This window comes from Cryptomeria japonica, chromosome 5, assembly GCF_030272615.1.
Source record: "Cryptomeria japonica chromosome 5, Sugi_1.0, whole genome shotgun sequence".
Classification (NCBI taxonomy): Eukaryota; Viridiplantae; Streptophyta; class Pinopsida; order Cupressales; family Cupressaceae; genus Cryptomeria; species Cryptomeria japonica.
The window spans coordinates 398,700,091-398,719,422 of record NC_081409.1 but is presented as its reverse complement, the minus strand read 5'-3'; the positions used below and the strand labels follow the sequence as shown (position 1 = coordinate 398,719,422).

Below are 19,332 nucleotides of genomic sequence, written 5' to 3'. Positions count from 1 at the left end.
TAATGGATTCTATTAAGATAAACTATGATTTGACGTTGGTTCTTCATAAGTTTCAGCTCTCCATGTCAGCGTAGACTTTATCAATCAAGCCTCTCGTGTAATAAAATTTAAATAATGAATGCATAGCCACGATGGACATGCAAAATCTTAAACATTTATGTAGCCAATAGACTTTGTTCAAATAGTCAGACCTTTTTCAGTCCTGGTTAGATTTGAAGTTCAGGTTTTAGGCGTTTTGTCAGTCTTAACTTCCATTATGACAGTAAATTTGAAATTTGAGATTTCTGAACACTACTCAGTAATTCATATATCTAATTTGTTAGATCATACAATTTGCCATTTTTAGCACAAAAAATGGGGTTGCTCAAATATAATATGTGGTAAGAGAGACAATTTTATAGAACACTCACGCTCATTTGAAGAAATGAACCTTCAGTGCATTCTATGCAAAATAAGAAGCTGAAGGCAGAATTGGATTTTGCAGCACTTTTGTCCTAATCTCATTGCACTTCCTGCTCAAATTCTGAAAACTGAAACAAGTACTTCATGAAAATATTTGAATTCATAAAACTAGGTGCCATATTTTCTCCAAAGTTCAAAGCATTGTCCATTATATTCTGGAACCAATGGAAAGCTGATTTGCTGCACAAAAGAGCTAATTGTAAACAGTGGTCTTCCTTAATTGTCAAAAACATATATTTAAGGTTGATCTTAGACAAATGGAATGCACCAAAGAATCTCGTTGATTATGCAACCATCAACAAAATGGTAAAGAATGATAAAATTAGTCTTGGATGTAAAACTACTGTACCAAGGAAAGATTACATTCAAAGAGATATCATCGACCAGCTGCTGCATGATGAAAAGCTTCTGATGTGTGCGCCCAATACTCTGTCACAAGCTTTCCAAATAATGATCCTTCCCTCTCCATCAGCTTCAATGGCTTCTCACATTCCACCATCTCACCTGTACGAGTGGAAATTATTATCATTCAATATAAATAGTGGGGAACATGCCTAATTTCACCAGTCTGCTTAAGCATCCAAAGTTCAATTCAAAGCAATCCATGAAAGCAATGGAGACGTGAATGTAAAATGTTAGGGTTTACCATCAATGATCACAACAACCATGTCACTGTCCATCACAGTAGGTATTCTGTGTGCAACAGTAATTACAGTGCACTCTGCAAATTCTTCCCTAATTGTCGTCTGGAGTATTGAATCTGTGGCATTGTCAATTGATGCTGTTGCTTCATCCAAGACTAGTATCCGACTCTGTCTCAGCAATGCACGGCCCAAGCAAAACAATTGTCTCTGTCCAACACTCCAATTTCCCCCATCATCCTCCACTGCATTTTATGGATGATAGAAAATGTCAAAACATACTACTTATATAACTTAGCAGCATCTTCAACCCAAAATATTATTGATGCAGAAGCTCAAACAAAAGGCACAAATGCAGATTTAACATCACTTCTTGTCGGATAAACATTTGAGAGATTTTGGGAGGTTTGTTGTCCTAAAAACAGTTGTCGAATTTGCTGAGTTTTGAGGGGGAGAGGTAAATATGACAGGAGAAATAGCTTAAAATAGATAGCTATTTTTTAAAAGGAAAAAGGGACGGTAGTTGACAGCATATGAAGGTGGATGTTTTGGTTTCCCATTGTATTAGAGGTAAATGATAAATTTTAAGTTTTTGTTTGCTGCTCTTACTTTTTTCCTGCCTGATGATCGTCTATTTCTTTCTTGCAGAACACAGTTATCTGCATCAATTGGTATCAGAGCATTCAAAGATGCTCAGAGAACAGATCTAGTTGAGAGGATGTGCTTAGGGGGGGAAGGGGGTTGAGAGATAAACAGAGATGATATGCTGAGTTGCTTCGTTGAATGTAAAGGTAAACATATATTTTGTTGAGTTGCTTCCTTTAACGTAAAGGTAAACATATTTTTTTATTTTTTTTGTCATTTGTTGATGACTGACTTTTGAGCTGAATAATTAAAATTTTGAGGGGAATGCAAAATTGGTTTAAGGAAAACCATTTTTATGCTTAGAAAAGCATAGGTATGCACAAAGATGTGAAGCAAAAGAAGAATAGTATGAAGACCAGCAAAAACTTATGTAATGAGTTTAAAAGGAGAGATTGCTTAACATCGTAGAGAAGGGAAGGAGACAACAAAGTTCGCATGGATCACATTATGGATAGGTAGGATGAAGAGAACTTGTGGACAAGCAGAACTTTGGAAGCAGTTAAAGTATTCATGTTGCGAAAGTATTGTCTACTTTACAAAAACCACAAACTATAATGAAGGAGAATAAAATACCAAAGGAAGATTTTGTCACGGAAGCAAAAGAAGTGGATGGACATGTTATGAACGTGAATCTTGAAGAATTCACAGCCAAAGAGAATAAACAAAAAAGATGAGAATGAACCCTTAGAGAAAGGGGTGTCCATTGTTAAGGGAAATGGATTCTCTTATGGCTTGGACTAAAATATTTTTTTTCCTAGAAAAGTTGAGGAGCTCCTTGAAGCAGATAAACATCCTATAATGGGAAATAATAGTATATGTTGTCTATCAAAGTGAAGAGAATAATGAACTTAATTTTCTTCACTATAATTTTGAATTGTTTTGCTTTTCATTAAGGAGTTGTCAAGGGAGAGGAATAATTGAAGGTTTGCGTAAGGAGGTTGCAAGGTCATCATGAAAATAAGAAAAACGGAGCAAGAAAATCATATGCAATAAAATACAATTATTTGTCAAAAACAAGGAACCAAATGGAATATTTTTGTGGAGATGGATCACAGGGGAAAAGCACAGCTTTGAGCAAGGAGGCTCAAAAGATTCTTTTTCGAAACAACGGGATAATTATGCAGGAGCTCAAAAAATGGGCAAATGCCACTTCATTCAAAGGTGGTTGAGAAACATCAGGGAGTGTTATTTATTTTTGTTGAGGGAATGTGGAGGTGTTAGTGATTTAGATTGTTATTTTTGTTAACAAGGTACTGATATGCAGGTTTGTGTGTAGAAAATATAGCATGGATTGTGGGTAGCTATAAATATGTGCCCAATTACTAATTAAATGGTGTAATAAATGGTCCAATAATCAGTATTTTCGGTGGCAGTTATGTTATTAAGTTGTTTTAGTTAGATATAAGAGAGGTGGGGTGGTTCCAGATGAGGATAGACTGTATTTACTATTTGGAAACATTAATGAATAGCTGACAATGAATAAGAGACTGTTTTGAGTTGTGTAAATAGACGATAAAAAATGAATGGTGTGAAATTTGTACTCTCTTATGTCACATAATGTATGCATTAGAGATTATCATTTATTAGTCATAAGATGGTCTTCTATATGCAGATTAGAGTGTGCATGAAAGATTTGTAGTCGAAAAAGCATAGCGTAGGCTCTGCATCAGTTTTCTATTAGATAACTCAAAGATATATTGGAATGGTAAGTTCAGTACAATATTTACCTGGTGCACCGAGGCAACTTTCCTTTTCTCTTATAACATCTCCAAGCTGACACTTATCCAAAACCTTTATCAAAGAGAACAAACATTAAATTATTTCCAATTTTCTGCTATGTATGACAAAATGAAAGCAGAAATCATGTCAAACAGTATTCAAAGACCTTCCAAATTTCTGAATCTGAGTGCTCAGATAATGGATCAAGGTTGAAACGAACAGTTCCACGAAAAAGAGTTGGTTCCTGAGGAATAATTCCAAGGTGTGACCGCAAATCATGAAGTCCAATGGAGGTAGTATCCAAACCATCAATGAGGATTCTACCCCCTGCAGGTTCAACCAAACGAAAAATAGCACTGATGAGAGTGGTCTTTCCACTTCCAGTACGACCAACAATCCCAATTTTTTCCCCTCCTTCAAAAGTACAAGTAATTCCCCGAAGAACAAGAGGACTGTTTGATCTATACCTAATCTGCACTGACATGGAGTAAAGTTTAAGCTTCACTACACACTCAGATTATACTCTGGGCAACAAAAAAATATAGTTTAGAAGGTGTTGCTAATAGTCATCTGATTAGGAAGCCCAACTAAAAGTACCTTCAAGTCTTGCAATTCCACTTTACCATGGGAGGGCCAATTCTCTGGTGGTCTACTAGATTCTATTATTGCTGGTGCTTCACTAGGAATGCACATGTACTGCTTAATGCGTTCTACAGATACAATATAGTTTGCCAGTGTGCATTGGTTTTGGATACTGAAAACCAATGATATGTTCATAGAGAGGCCATAAGATAGAGCCATCCCAACAAAACCTGTACCAGTCTAATTAACTAGTTAAGATCCACTTTCTGCAATAGCGTACCGTGAAAACAGAGAATCTAGAAGAAGCAAGCAAACAAATAATGTTTAGTTCCATCTAACATACCAGGATTGAAGGTGCCTGCTGGGAGTAGGACCATAGCAAGAGCGGATGAGCAAAGAACTACAGAACTTAATACCTCTAAACGTTGAATCAACCATTCATTCGCTGCAAAACTGTAGAAAAATGGACTTGAATTTTTGTCAAGCAGATCCAAGTTCTTCTTCATAAACTGGTCCTGTACCTTGAAAGCCCTGATTGTCACTGCACCTGATATGGACTCACCAAAATGATTTGCTATGGGTGATTTTGTTGTACCATTGAGTCTCATCAGTTCTTTAGCAGAAGCAAAGTAGTATTTCTGTTCCAATTACCAAAAACATAATTTACTTCTCTAGCAAATATTGTCACAGAAAAAGGTTGTTATCTTACGGCCAATACTTGATATACTTACACACAAAAAGGTGAAGTTTTTCTCAAGTAGCTAAATATAAAAAATAAGGTTTCACCTGAAGATGAAATGTCAAATAAATCACTGGCAGGGCAGCAAACAAAACTTGCCACGTCACAACAGCTACAACACCAAGATTACTGTAAGCATTCATGGTGGAGCTCATAGTGAAGACAAAGCTGAAAGGAAGGTCAATATCAAGAATGCTCAAATCTGAAGAAACCTGGGAATTATATGAAGAAAAATAAAAACAAATTAGTATCTCAACATACAGCGAATGATACTTTTGTAAAGCAACATTAAAAAAACGGAACAACTACAAAGTGATAGGGCTCAAAAGGTACCCTGCTCAAAATTCTTCCTAATGGTGTGGCATCAAAAAATGCCATTGGTGCTTGGAATAAGGAAGTCATAAGCGCAGAAAAGAAAGACTTTGATGTTTCGAGCCCCAAAATGACTACAAAGATTGATCGAAGGAAAAGAAAAAGTGAAGAAGCAAATGCAATACTTGAGTAGACTATGATTAGCATCAATGTGCTGACTTGGGGACTCTGCACCTTAGCAGCCATCCAAGTATTTCCCAAAATCTGCCCGGTCAAAAATACAAGATGAGAAAGACCAGCAATGGAACAATACAAGAAACCTCTGTTCTGTTTCAAATAGTCAACGTATGGTTTCAGACCAGTATCTCCAATTTCCTTTTCTTCCTTTTGAACTAGCTGATCCACTTTAGGTACTCTAAATGATTTCTCTTGTCCCTTTCGGAACTTGACCTTTTGAATTTCTCTCTCCTGATTCACAGGTTTGTCTTTTGAGGGTGGCATTGTCACTGACGATTTGTTAGAACCCATCGTGTCCTTATGTGCATTCACAAGCTCTTGGAATGCCTCACTTGAGGCTAATAAGTCTTGATAACTCCCACTTATTTCAACCTCCCCATCCGACATCAACTGCATTAAAATGTGGCCATATTGTTATAACTGAAAGTGAAGTTGCAGAAATTTCTACCATTAAATAATTTTATAAATTATAGGAATAAAAATTTCTGGCAGTAACTTGAGAGTGTATTGATGTAACTCCCTTGAGCAGTATATATGTAGTCAGTCAGCTTTTGAATGACGAGACAAGCGCACACTAACCAGTATAGTATCAAATGCTGGTAGGAAATCAACTTGATGTGTTACAAGGATCACAATCTTTTTGGAAAGTGCTTCCATTATGTAGTCCTACACATCAGAATCTACAATCATTATGAATCCAAAGGAAAAAAAGAAAACACAACCTGGAAATGTGCTGGAGATAAAGTTGTTCCCACCGACACAATAAATCAGCAAGTTTACACAGAAAGAAAATCAACAGGATAGAGAAAAGTGCCATTATTTATGAACCTTAAACAAGCTAGTAGCAGTATGCGCATCAACGGCACTGAAAGGGTCATCCAAAAGATAAATATCAGCATCCTGGTATAGAGCACGGGCAAGTTGTATACGTTGTTTCTGACCACCACTTAGATTGACACCTCGCTCCCCAATTTCAGTTAGATCACCAAAGGGGAGATTCTCCAGGTCTTTCTCTAGTGAGGCTTTTTGGATCACCTCTTTATACTTCTGCTTGTACATTGCACTCCCGAATAGTATGTTGTCCCTCACTGTTCCACTTTGAATCCATGCAGTCTGAGAAACATATGCAAGAGTGCCACAAACTTGCAACTGCAGAAGAATCAGATAAGGTAAATTAGAAAAAGAAAAGTGCATCAATAAATATGTTGCTATTAAGGGAATAGTAAATACAACAGATACTCACATTGCCCCTCAGCTTTGGTACCTCCCCAAGAATCGCAGCTAAAAGAGTTGATTTTCCAGATCCAACTTCCCCACAAACAGCTACTTTTTGACCGTGTTCAACCTCAATATCGATATTTCTCAATGTGGGTTTTGATGAATTGGTATCCCAGCTTAATGTCGCTGATTTGATAAAGATAGAGTGTTCAGAACACTGTTGAGTTCCACACTCAACAGCCCGATCCTGCAACTCATCGCTTTCTAGAAAGTTGATGACACGCCCCAAAGAGACATTCGCTGGAATGATAACAGCAATGACATCAGGAATTACTCTAATTGGTTCTTGAACCAGTCGCAAAGTGGCTATGAATGTGAAAACATTTCTTGGAGTTAGAGGGATTTTAAGAAAATAGCATGTTGCAAATGTCGCAGTTGAAACCAGAATAGGAGATGACCAGAACAATATTGAATTGTAGGCTTTCCGAAACTGAACTGCTGATAGCCATTTGTACTCTATGTTGCGCAACTTTTCAATACCATATTTGAAATGTTCCTCCCATGCATGCAATTTCAGCACCTTCATGTGAACAAGAGCTTCTGTGACAGCCCTTAATCGCTCATCTTGGGCTGACATTAGTTCTGTCTGGAATTTATGCTGCAATTTTGCCAATGGAGAATTACAAATCATGGTTAGGATGACAACTGCCAAGGCTGCAACTGTGGCCCATCCAATTGCTTGGGAAAGGATACTTAAAGCAAACACAAGCTGGAGAACTGTTGTCCAAGTCAGATGAAGCCAGAAGGGAAATTCACCTATACGATATGCATCTACAGACATATAGTTCATGATCTCTCCTGCTCCATGGACCTGTTTAGCTTCATTGGACAGCTTCAATTGTTTCTCATAGATTGCTGTAATTAGTGCGGAGCGCATCTGGAGACCAATCCTTCTAGTGCCAAAATACCATTGCCTTTGAGATAGGGACTCTAGGAGCTTGGCTAGAAAGAGTGCTCCAACTAAAGCATACCCTTGGTATTTAAATGATTGTTTGTCTTCTGAAAATCCAATAAATGCATTTAAAACAAGTGGTCCACAAGATAGAGTGGCTATTTTGAGAAAAGCAGAGATTCCAGTCCTTGCCAGATTTTTCCAATGACAGCGAGCCAGAGCCCAGAAAACAGACGAATTGGCAGATGGATTTTTTTGCTTTTGCCTAGCTAGCTCTTCAGTGAATTTCAAATAACAGTTTTCCGCTTGATCTTCCTCACAAACTTGAGGCAAATCATTTTCTTCAAGAGGTCTTTTTCTACCTTTGGACAAAAGAGAATTCAACCACCAAAACGTCATCCTGCCAAAGATCCCTGCTTTGGCAAAAGGAGTCACTTCTGGATTTGAACTCCTTAGCAACGGATCTTCCTGGGCCTGTTCAGAAGATAAAGACCGATTTTGCTTATCCCCGTTTAGAATGGGTTCCGACAGAAGACTGCCCCCTGAATTTGCCAAATCCTCTTTTGCAGCACAGATGAGCAGCAAACAACTTGCTAACCATGAAACTAAAGCAAGAAAAAGTTGAGTTGAAGATTCTCTGGAACTGATAAAACTGAACCCAACAGAAATAAAATCCAATGTTTCTAACAAAAAAGTGATGACCCACCAAATACGAAGAAATGTTGTTACAGCGTGCGTGCAGCGAAGGGTTACTGACAAAGCAAGCATAAGCCATGCTAAACCTTGCACTAAAAGGACAAGCAAATTGTGCAGAGCAGTTATAGAAGTCCCATCCCATATTTTCTTATACACGATCTCAACCCCCAATCCCAAATTTACTATACCCAAAATGACATTAATTGTTACAATGGATGTTTGGAATTGTGTTCGAGACCTCTCAGTTCTGAGCATTGTCTGCCTAGACCATTTGAGAAGCAAAACAGTTCCAAATGTTAACAAGAATACCAAATGTGTGATCGAAATTAAAACATTTTTGCTGCATGAAGGCAATCGGAAGGTGTGTAGAAGTTGAGTGTTGAAAGATAGCGGTAAGCGGCAGGTCTCTCCACAGTCTGCATTATAAGGTAGCGAATTCGACTCTCCGCAAAAATTGATCCAGAGATCTGTCGCAAACAAATGAACTCAATTAGAATGCAAGGCAAGGCGGGAATTTACACTGTTGAAGAAGTTTATATGAAAATTTTCAAAAAACAATGATCTAAACTTAAACATCGCACTGTGTACGCCATGAGGCCTGAAGGCCGTCCAATACATATATATAAAGCTTAAACTCAATAAACCAAGTTATGAAGTTCAGTGTTCCTATGCATCAAGGTGCTCACTGATGCGAAAATATTTGGTGTTGTGCCTAGTGGAAAATTTTAGACCTAGGCGTGGATGATGTGGATGCTTTTAATTTTCTCATGCATAGTATAATGAAATCCATTTTTTTATAATTCAAAAATGAGAAGAAATTCATCAAAACCTGCAAATGAAAGAATAATGAGCTTACCAGTGAAATTCATCACCATTCTTTCACAAAATATGTCACCTGCTTCTTTCCTTTTCAAATGTATTTGAAGGAAGAAACGTCTCCAAACATGTCATCAGGCATTCAAAAAGGGGAGGCGGAGATATGAATTTATAAATAATGTGGAGAAGCCCAAGCAAGATACAAGACGAAATGGGTTCTCTGTCAGTTGAATCTTTATTCTCTTAAAACATCTCTGGAATGTAATAGATAAAAGACACAATAACAAACATAATCAATGCAGTGTTTCTAGACTCCCAAATCATTCCTGAAAAAACAGAGTTTTTCTTCCTTGAATCCAAAAAAAAAAGAGTTTTAAGGTGATACGCATTACTCTAATCGTGCGGTAAGCTAATAAAAGAATAAAAAACATCTTGAAAAGGATCGTCAGCTTGTCACTGGTCAAAAAGTTACCATTTTTCTGGGGTTCAATGAAAGAGTTCTGTTTGAAGTGGATGATGATCAGATGAGACATAGAGAATGTGAAAAGAATTCGTCAGCCATGACGTGCTACCTATGAACAAGACGCACAGAATTTGAAGTTATTTTTTTAAGCACGCGAGATTTCGGGTCAATTAAAATGAATGATTTCAATGGACAAAAGATAGAGAAACACATTTCAAGTATTATATTCTTAATTTCTGAAGTAGAATGTGCGACTCAGAGAGTTTTCCTTCTTCATTTTGATGATAATTTATGTTTTCACCTCTTTGGAATTCTTTTCATAGTGATGATGAATGAGGCAGTGATTGCAAACGGATGATAAAAAAATTTCACACACAATCTAATTCAGAAATAACGAGTATGAATTGTAGAAATCTGATAGCATTCTGATAGCATTATTAGTATATTCTTATTCAGATTTCAAAAATCTGTATAGTAGCATTTACACTAAAAGGAGGTGCATGTGGATAATAAGATATTAGAGAGTACAAGTCATACAAATCAAAGGAATGATGATAATAATTCATAGTATTTGATATTAAACATAAATCAACACTTAGTTGAAATCCTCATAAATTTCATTAGATCTTTCATTGTACGCTGTAACTTAATTACAATATAAGAAAACAACATGAATAGATTTGATCTTGATCATTAATATATCTTCTTTGTTAGGATTAGGGTTACCATAAACTACTTTACAAAATATAGATTAGAATATCAATAAACTTGAAGAATAGTCATTTTTACTTTGATCTTGTGTTTGATTTCTAGTTTTAAATCTATATTAATTATTTTTTAAATTATTAAATTTAGATCTAGATCTAAATGATTTTGGAATTTTTCAAGGAATGGATTTTTGGACAAACAAAATCTTATTTTGTGTTCAATTATGCAATTCAAACCATTATTGTTTTCCATTTTTTGCATTGGGTTTGTAATTGAATGGAGCACAAGTGTAAAGAGAAGTAAAAGTTTCATTTAAATGAAGGAAAAATGGTTTAAATTTAAAGTAGTTTTTTTTGCAATTAATTAAATATTTCAGTGTTCATATTATTTTTGTTGTTTAGAACTATTTCTGGCATTGCTTTGTGAGAGAGGAATGAGTACAATTTTCGAATTTCTTTGGTTTTAAAAAAATTAGCTTATATATATTTAATAATATATATAGAATAAGCCGAAAGCTATCTTTCCAAAGGCGCTTATTTTTAATTAATTTTTCAACATTAAACTGCAATAGGCACCTCGAGAAGGATACCTCTTGGCTTATTCTATATATATTATTAAATATATATAAGCTAGTAGCAATCACAATGTGAATTAGAAGACATAATTCAATAAGGATTAGGGTTCATTTTGGTTTACTATTAGGGTTAGGATTTGATTTGGTTTAAAATATAGTAGGCCTAATTATATAAGGAATAGGGTTCATTTTGAGTTGTTAGGGTTAGGGTTACCTGGCTAAGAGTTAGGTTTAGGATTATAGTTAGGGTTTACATTATTGTCAGAGTTAGGTTAATAGTTAGGGTTTGGATTTACATCATGGTTAGTGTTACGGTTAGTGTTAAAATTGTGATTAGGCTTACGATTTAGGTTATGATTAGGATTATGTGTAGGGTTATGGTTTATATCATAGGGCTATGATTAGTGTAGTACCCCTGTCCTAATCAAATTCTAATCTCAGTTTCAGCTTGGTTAGTTTACCATGTTATAATGTTATAGTCAAATGTTGTGATTATTGTGCGTACATGTTAAGGTGCTTTCGCATCAATTCTTATGTAAGTTTATTTGTTCTCCTGATTCGTGTTATTAATCTCGGGCTAACACTTTCATTAAAAATATATATATGTATGCATGTGTGGTTCATGGTTGCAGAAGATTGCAGGTACAGTACTGCATAGGTACAAGGTTCGAGTCTCCACCTGGATTCGCAGGTTTGAGTGTACCTCTTTGGTCCTTAGAGATTGGATTAGGTGGTCGTAAGACCCTCATTTTACCCTAGTCGTGCTCAAGTGAGTGTCCTCAGTCGTTCGTCAGTTTCCCCTTTGGTTGGGTATGTAGGTCGTGCATCTGGTTGGCTTTCTTGGGTTGTGTGTTTTGTGTGTGGTTAAATTGAATATTTAATCCTCAATATTTAAGCTGATTAAATGTGTGTTTACGCATTAGTATTTAAGGGACTAAATTAAATAGGACCCCTTTGTGCGATTAATCATTAATTAGAATTGTTCAATTCAAGTTGGTAGCAAGTTCGATTAAATGGTTAATTTTAAATGATAAATTTATTCAGTTTATGAATTTGAAAGGAAAGATTAAATTTTACTCGAAATAGAAATAATTTACCCTCTTTGGCATTTTGGAAATAAAAAGGTTAATTTCAATTTATTGAGAAAATCAATTTTTAAAAGAAAAGCAAGTTTAGTATATTTGATTTGTTGAAAAGAATGATTTTTTATTTTAATTGAAAGAAAATATTTTAAATCCAAAAATGAGAATTTTGGTCAAACTTTTCCCATTTAACCTAGGTTTGAAGAATATTTTGGGGGATTATTTTTGGAGAGCTATTTTAGAAGAAAAAAAAATTGGATAGAGAAATTTTGGGCAATTGGGGAAAGAAGGATTTTTGGAGCTTGCAAGTTGGGCTCTCCTTCAAATCTTTCCAGGATTGTTGAATAAGGTAGGTTTCTGGTTTACCTCTTTGGTTTATTTGCTAAATAGAGATTTTATGGATCTTGAAGGTTTCTGGTTGTGTTTGTGATAATCTCCAGATTAAAATTTTGGTTGTTCTCAATAAACTTTGTTAAATCCCCATTGAATGTTCTCAGATTAAGTTTCATATTGGAAATTAGTTTGAAGTTTGGCAGATTGGTGGAATAGATTTGTGAGAAATGATTCCTTGCCCAAATATGGCTTTGTTTGGAAAAAAAGATTTGCTTATTTGGATGGTTATTCAACAAAATTTTACTATTTAGAAAACCATGGACATTCTGGAAAATTTGTTTGAGTCTATGTTTGAGACTGTGATATAAAAACTAGGGTTGTTCTTTTTGTAAAAGTTTATATTAAAAATAAAATAAAAATATTAAAAAAAAAAAAGATATTTCTTTGGGGCGAATTTTAGGGTTTGGAGGGCGGAGGAGCCGAGGCTCAACCTGCGCCCCCCTCCTCTCTGCGGGCTTGTAGCCTTGAAGGTCTGCGACCACACTGGTGGTCGTGGAGCTTTGCGACCACAGTGTGGCCACAGAAGCCTGCGGCCCCACTGTGGTCGCAGAGCCCTGCGACCCCCTGGTGGCCGCAGAGACCCCGCGTCCATTGTATGCCCTGCGACCCCCTGGTGGCCGCAAAGACCCCGCGTCCATTGTGTGGATGTCGCGGGCCTGCGTCCACCACAGTGGTCGCAGCCTTCACAGCTAGGGCACAACCTCCACCTTCTGTGGATGGGAGGTGGGCCCTGTGAAATTTGTTTTTTTATTTATTTTTATTATTTAAAATCAAAATAAAAAAAATGCATCGTTATTTATAAATTGGTTTATTTTTTTAAAAAATTAATATTATTTTATTAAAAAGTTTTTAAATGGTTGTTTTATATTATTAATTATTATTTAGTATATATTTATTAATTGTGGATATATATATATATATATATAAATTAATATTTAAATTGTAATGTTATTAATAATTATTAATTAGTATATATTTTATTAATGGTGGATTTATATATATATATATATATATATATTAATTAATATTTAATTTATACATTTTTTTTTAATAGATTAATAACTGTAGAGGGGCAGCACCCTTGTATTAATCAAAATTTGAAAAATACAAACCTAGTTTAGAAAGAGCTGTAGGGGGAAGAACCAGGAAGAAAACCCCCTACCATTGCTTCAAACAATGACTAAAAACCAACCGAGTTGACGAGGATCCTACATTGCTAGACAAAATCAACCGAAGGAGAACAAAATGCTGGTTGTTACTATGCATAATTTGGCCAAAGGCCTACAATCTTCTTAACAATACAAAGAACTTAAGAAATGGAATTCCAAAGAGAACCGACACACAAAGCCGAGGAGGTCAGAACATTTCAAGATTCTTTAGAGCTTGAATTTGGGTCCTCGTCACAAGGTGCAGGAGCAACAACAACATCCAATATTAGCGGGCAATCATTCCCGCAAGCAGCATGAACCATCGATTCCGCTTTTTCCTAGGGGTGGCAGACATCATTTGAAAACCACTCTTCTCCACGACCAAGACCCCAGGAGTTGCCATCGTCTATGTCACTGTTGGCCAAAATACCAATGTCTCCTCTGCCCGAAAGCCCTTCATCCTGAATATAGGTTCTTCTCCAGGCAACCGTGAAGTCGGGCAGTATTCCGGCAACCTTGAAAAGGAACTCAATATTTATGTTAATGTTAGGCCAGGAGGCCTCCAAGGCATTGAAATCAAGAGAGGTTTCTATCACCTCTTTCCTCACCTCCACATTGTAAAGACCTCCATAATTTCAAAATAACATAATTCATAAAATACATATAATTAAAGATATATCATTGCCACGTGTCTAGATATACAAGGTTAGAGACAAGAAATTACATTTCAACATATAAAGTCAAATTACATAAGCTGACAAGAAGATAAACATAACGAGACATATACCTTTACACTAAACCACAAGGTCGAAAATAATAAATGTACAAGGACCAAATCATGATGACCACCCTAACAAGAAATCCCAACATCTGTCTCCCTTCCACACATCATGGGTGAGAACATTGGCGGAGCGCGTTTCCACCCTACCATGAAGTAGTTACACTTCCCCGGAATCTTTCGTGACATGAAAGATACCCAGCCCAGCATGAGGAAGACTAACAATGTAATACTAACATGAGTAATGAAATTTGTGTAACATAAAATATCCACATTCCAACACTAATGCAATGATATCAAGGTCACACAAGGAGCATATAACATACATGTAAAGATAGAAACAACAAACCTTGCTTGACCATCGAAAATCATTCCAAGATCTCATTTTCATATAATTTATTTCAAGGGGTAAACATAACACAAATTTATCTCAGATGCCAAGAAAAACACAAGAATACACCTTTGTAAACATTCATACAAGAGCAAAGAAGCACATATTCTCATAAAAGCATACATGGAATATAGGAGTACATAAGTGCCCAAAAGTGTAATAGTCTAGGCATATCCAAGTTTTCGAATGTAACTTCAATTGTAATTATTTTGAGGTACCCATATAAATTAATCAAGGTTTAAATAATGTTCTTATAAGGTTTAAATTATTAAATCATTTACTTAAGAATGACTGATAATTGATTTAACATTGCTAGTGGGAAACATATTAATTGGTTTATATTAGATTCAATTCAGACTATATACTTATACTTCATACCCAAATGTTTATTATTTACCTCTTAAGGAAATCATACCACTAATACATGTATCATGTTATCCCATTGGGTTGAATTAATTGATCCCAATCATTTTAACCTACAAAAATTTAAGATGATATACCTAACTTTCTAAAAAAAAAACAAGAGATGGGTAATGAAAGCAAACATCAAGGTGGTTGTACGTTCTCTATGCTATTTTCCCAATCTTACAAATCTTCTATAAGGTTTACAATTCAAGTCATCTATAAATGATGTATAGTATTTCCACTAGAATAATACCATTATAACATTTCATTAACTATTGGGAATAATTCTCAATTATCTATCTCTGAAATAGTAGCAACTTCTATTCTCCCTATTTTCAATAATATAATATACTCCTAGATCGCTCCTATCTATTTTATACAAAATAATACTACAATGACATCCTTCAAATAATAGAAAAATAAAATAAAAATAAATATATATTCAATCCACAATAAAGTTCGAGCTATTCTGAATTTAACTTCACATATTCAAATTTCAAGCCTATTTTCCATACCCAATAGAAAAACATTCCACTTGTATAAATAGAAGTATGGATCAAATACTTATCTCTCAAATTGTTGTGGATTGGTACAAAGCTTAATTCTGTAAAATTGTCCAAAGTCTCTAAATCTACATGGCTGACCCCTTATCTTGGGCTTTTAAATTATCTCTCTTCTAAATTTGTCGCCTTCTTCCCTGTTTTAGCTGAGCCTAAGTTGCTAACATATTATGGCAGAAACACTAGTGGTTGCAGTGCCTTTTCTTCTTCTTGAAATCGAGCGCCTAAACCAAGCTTTGCCTCCCTTTATGCATAGTCCTTGAATGGTCAACTGGCATAAAAAAGATGGAAATTCTAGAGAATATCATCCATCCCCCGTTCTCAATATTCATTCCTTTCTTTTTCTTTTATACTAATAGATCCCATCTCTATATATATAAGCTCGACTTCTTTCTCTAATTTTATTTGCAAACCCCAACTTTTACTTCTTGCATGAGAAGATACAAACTATTATTGACTTTATCTTCTAATTTAATATTTTTTTTAATATTAAATAAAATACACTCAAAAGCACCGATTCATGATGTGCTTGACTTATGTAAAAATAAGTTTTATTTTAATCTCCTTACATTCATTAAACTTGACTTTGGCTTTCTTTATAATATTAAAACTACCCATGCTTATAAAAATCAATCTACTCTTGCATGATTTCCTCTATACTTTTCTTACGTGGCAAGGTAGAGTTTTATTTGAATCTATTTAAAGTTATTAAATTTTAAAATAAACTTTCCCTTTACAATCACGTGGGATAAGTTTTAAGAAGTATTACTTTTACTTTAAAAAAAAACAAACAAACAGAAACATGCATAAAACATGAAATCTTTTAATAATAAAAATATGTAAAGTAAACTTCCCTTTACTAAAACTAATTATTAGTATTTCCCATGTATGAATTAGCTTTATTGTTTATTATTTTATAATTTCCAGTTTTTTTTTTAATATAATTTATAGATATCTTTAATTACTTGCATTAAAATATCGATTTCTCCCCTTCTTTTTTTTTTCTTAATGATTACTGTTTCTTGGGAGAAATATAATATGAATTTATATTTTTTTAAGTTTATTTCTTAATGATTACTGTTTCTTGGGAGAAATATAATATGAATTTATATTTTTTTAAGTTTATAAATAAAATAAGAGTGAAATTTTTCTTTTAATAATAATATTTTTAATTAATGATATAATTTTTTTTAATTTATTAAATTAAATCTTTAACGAGTAAAAGAAAATTAATAATATATTTATTAAAATATTAAAAATCATAAACAATTATTATATATAAATAAATAAATAAAAATTAAAAATAATAAGGATTGTGACACACACCATTTCCCAAACTCATATAATAATTTTGGGGAAAGGGCATTCTGAGATTGCCATTGACATTATCCAATATGGCGTCAATTTCCTAAGGAAGCAGTGTTCGAACACCATTTGAGTGAGCAACTTTGCCCTTTGCTTGCTAGTCCCCATGTAGAGCAGCATCGCTAGAAAGAAAGTCGGAATGTCTGTATTGGCTCTATATCTGTGGTATGAATTTAAGAATTCCTTCCCCAAAATTCTTTTTACACAATGCAGAATCAAAGGGTCATTTGAGGAAAGAACCGATTGCAGGCGCTTATCAGAAATTTTGCCTAGAAACGTCATTTGACGACATGTTGCCTCCAACAATATCGGTGCATCCATTGTATAAACAGCAAAGCAAGAAAGGGGAAGAGTTTGATATGTTTAAATTAAGCAGGCCTTCCTTTATTTATGTGGACAGCTCATAAAGGTTGAGGAGCTCGAGGACCTGGCTAAACCGTGCCAAATTACTTCGCACAAACAAAACACATCTTAAGCATGTCACCTTTATTCGCAATTGATTGCCTCTTTGATGTTTGTCGTCATCCGGCTTTATCATATCTAATAGTAATTATGGACATTAGATTAACTTTCTGACAACATCTAACCGGAACTGGAGTTAATGACCCCGATAAGATCATATTACCGAAACCATAAAAATATCGGTAGGAGACAAATGCAAGAGACCTATGCAACCGACAGCACAGCCAACCATTAGACCTCGCAGCCGGGGGGGATACCCCTACCGGTAAGAGCCAGAAGGAAACCACAATCGAAGAAAAAGCCCACACCCGGTAAGAATTCATCTCCCGGTAAGTACTACAAACCAGTAGAGGCCAAGACCATCGAGGAAACAAAGACGTTTCATTTAATTTATATTTATATATATATATGCAAGGAAATATCATTTTAATTGGTAAATGATCGTCGATTTTATTTCCTTTTTAAATGTATATTTCCATTTTTTGGAAAGTATGTAATTGTGTCGCAAGAGATGAGATTAGATTATTGTTTTCGAACAAGTATGAGAAAGATGTTTTATTTTGAAAAATGAATATTTGATTTTATATCATTGTGTGTACTGCATACATTATAATTATAATCATGTGATTTTGGTTTGGAAACTCATGATGAAGTATTTAAATTATTGTATGATGCAAAATGAACTTTAGTGAGTTAGTAAACCATGAACGACCTGTACCTAGACAAGGTAGACAAACTGCAATCAAACTTAGATCAATTAGAGAATTGGATTGATTGTCGTGTGTAAACAATATGGAGGAAGATTGTCTTCTCCGATCTATGCCTATGCATGTTTAATTTTTTGTATTCGTATTTGCTTAAGAAATGGCAAGTCCTTGATTGTGATTGTTGGATATTGTCGCATGTTGATTTGGGTACCTGCTTATGTCCTTGATCTCGAGTTTTGACTATTTTCATGTGATGTTTTTGTATCCGGTCATGTCCTTTATGTGGGTGTCGAATGTTGGTTCGTGGTTGACCATAGCTAGTCAGGTCTCTAGTTAGAGTACCGTTAGTCAGTGCACACCTCGTATGAAGTCTTGTTTGACCAAGTGGGTATTCCTACCGTATTGAACTCTGTAATCTTGTCCTGGTGTATGCCTTGGTTTAGGAGTTTCATATGTTTATGGTCTAGTGTCATATGGGAAAGTGGCTTTCAATTGGGGGTCGCGCCCAAAGTGGTTGCTAGGTAACCCATCGAAAGTGTGTCTAAATAAGTGATAACCTAATAGCATATTAGATAGTTTAGTTAATGAACACTAAGTAAGATAATTGTGCCTCACGCATGGGATGAGTGCTAGTATAGACTCGGCATGCAATGAGAAGGCCTGAAATGGAAAACCATCAACCTTGTCTTCACGAAAGGATGTGTTGGGTCCACATGGGACTTGGATGGGCCGGAGGTTTGGGATAGGTTACTAGAGTAACCTAGTAGATGGGGCCAAAACCTATGGAGACCTGTCATGGTAGCCATACCAAGTTATGTGATGACACTTGTCCCTTATGTTCGCTAGTGTATTATTTGTGTTGTCTTTGATAGGAGCACTATTGTGGAGTCATCCTGTTGTTTATGCCCTTGTGAGAACCTGATATTCATGTTAGACCATGGGTTGCGAAGACTTAGTTTTGTGGGTGCTCTAGTTGATATTTGTATCTGCTTCTTATCATGTTCAATTGGATCCTTTCCTATTAAGGGATCATTCATGTATCTATTGGACTGATGTGGTCGTATGTATTATTGGTTTATGTACGCCTTGATGGAAGGATGTAAATGATATGAACCTTATATATTCTTCACCCTATTATTTTATCAGAGGGGTCTTGCAACTGAGCAGACCCGAAGATGTAGCCCACTAGTGGTGAACTCCGATATCATTTCGGTGTTATGTGGTGTTTATGTTCTTTTTTGCTTTTTTCTTTTTTAATTTAGCATGTATGGATGGCA

At 35.1% G+C, this 19,332-nt stretch overlaps 1 protein-coding gene across 2 annotated transcripts; it reads right to left on the bottom strand.

Annotated features, from left to right (window-relative positions):
• Nucleotides 1–540: 540 nt before the first annotated feature.
• LOC131076499 (ABC transporter C family member 10) lies at nucleotides 541–9,413 on the bottom strand. Of its 2 annotated transcripts, XM_058013724.2 has the most exons (12): nucleotides 9,060–9,385; nucleotides 6,581–8,670; nucleotides 6,166–6,486; nucleotides 5,917–6,003; nucleotides 5,122–5,727; nucleotides 4,836–5,000; nucleotides 4,393–4,687; nucleotides 4,065–4,279; nucleotides 3,634–3,939; nucleotides 3,476–3,539; nucleotides 1,109–1,348; nucleotides 541–966 (listed from the first exon to the last, which is right to left on the bottom strand). In XM_058013724.2, the coding sequence occupies exons 1-12, from the start codon at nucleotides 9,076–9,078 to the stop codon at nucleotides 839–841; spliced, it is 4,536 nt and encodes a 1,511-aa protein (XP_057869707.2). In that variant the 5' UTR covers nucleotides 9,079–9,385; the 3' UTR covers nucleotides 541–838. The 2 variants fall into 2 exon arrangements, 1 of the variants encoding a protein (XP_057869707.2); XR_009113360.2 differs by lacking the exons at nucleotides 541–966; nucleotides 1,109–1,348; nucleotides 3,476–3,539 and having other exon boundaries at nucleotides 3,821–3,939; nucleotides 4,065–4,289; nucleotides 9,060–9,413.
• Between the last annotated feature and the right edge of the window lie 9,919 nt (nucleotides 9,414–19,332).

Excerpts from the sequence above, each read along its gene's own strand:
- LOC131076499 (XM_058013724.2), bottom strand. Across the intron at positions 4,280-4,392 it reads AGCAGGCACCTTCAATCCTG|GTTTTGTTGGGATGGCTCTA; the intron begins GTATGTTAGATG and ends AGACTGGTACAG. Across the intron at positions 967-1,108 it reads GGTTGTTGTGATCATTGATG|GTGAGATGGTGGAATGTGAG; the intron begins GTAAACCCTAAC and ends CCACTCGTACAG.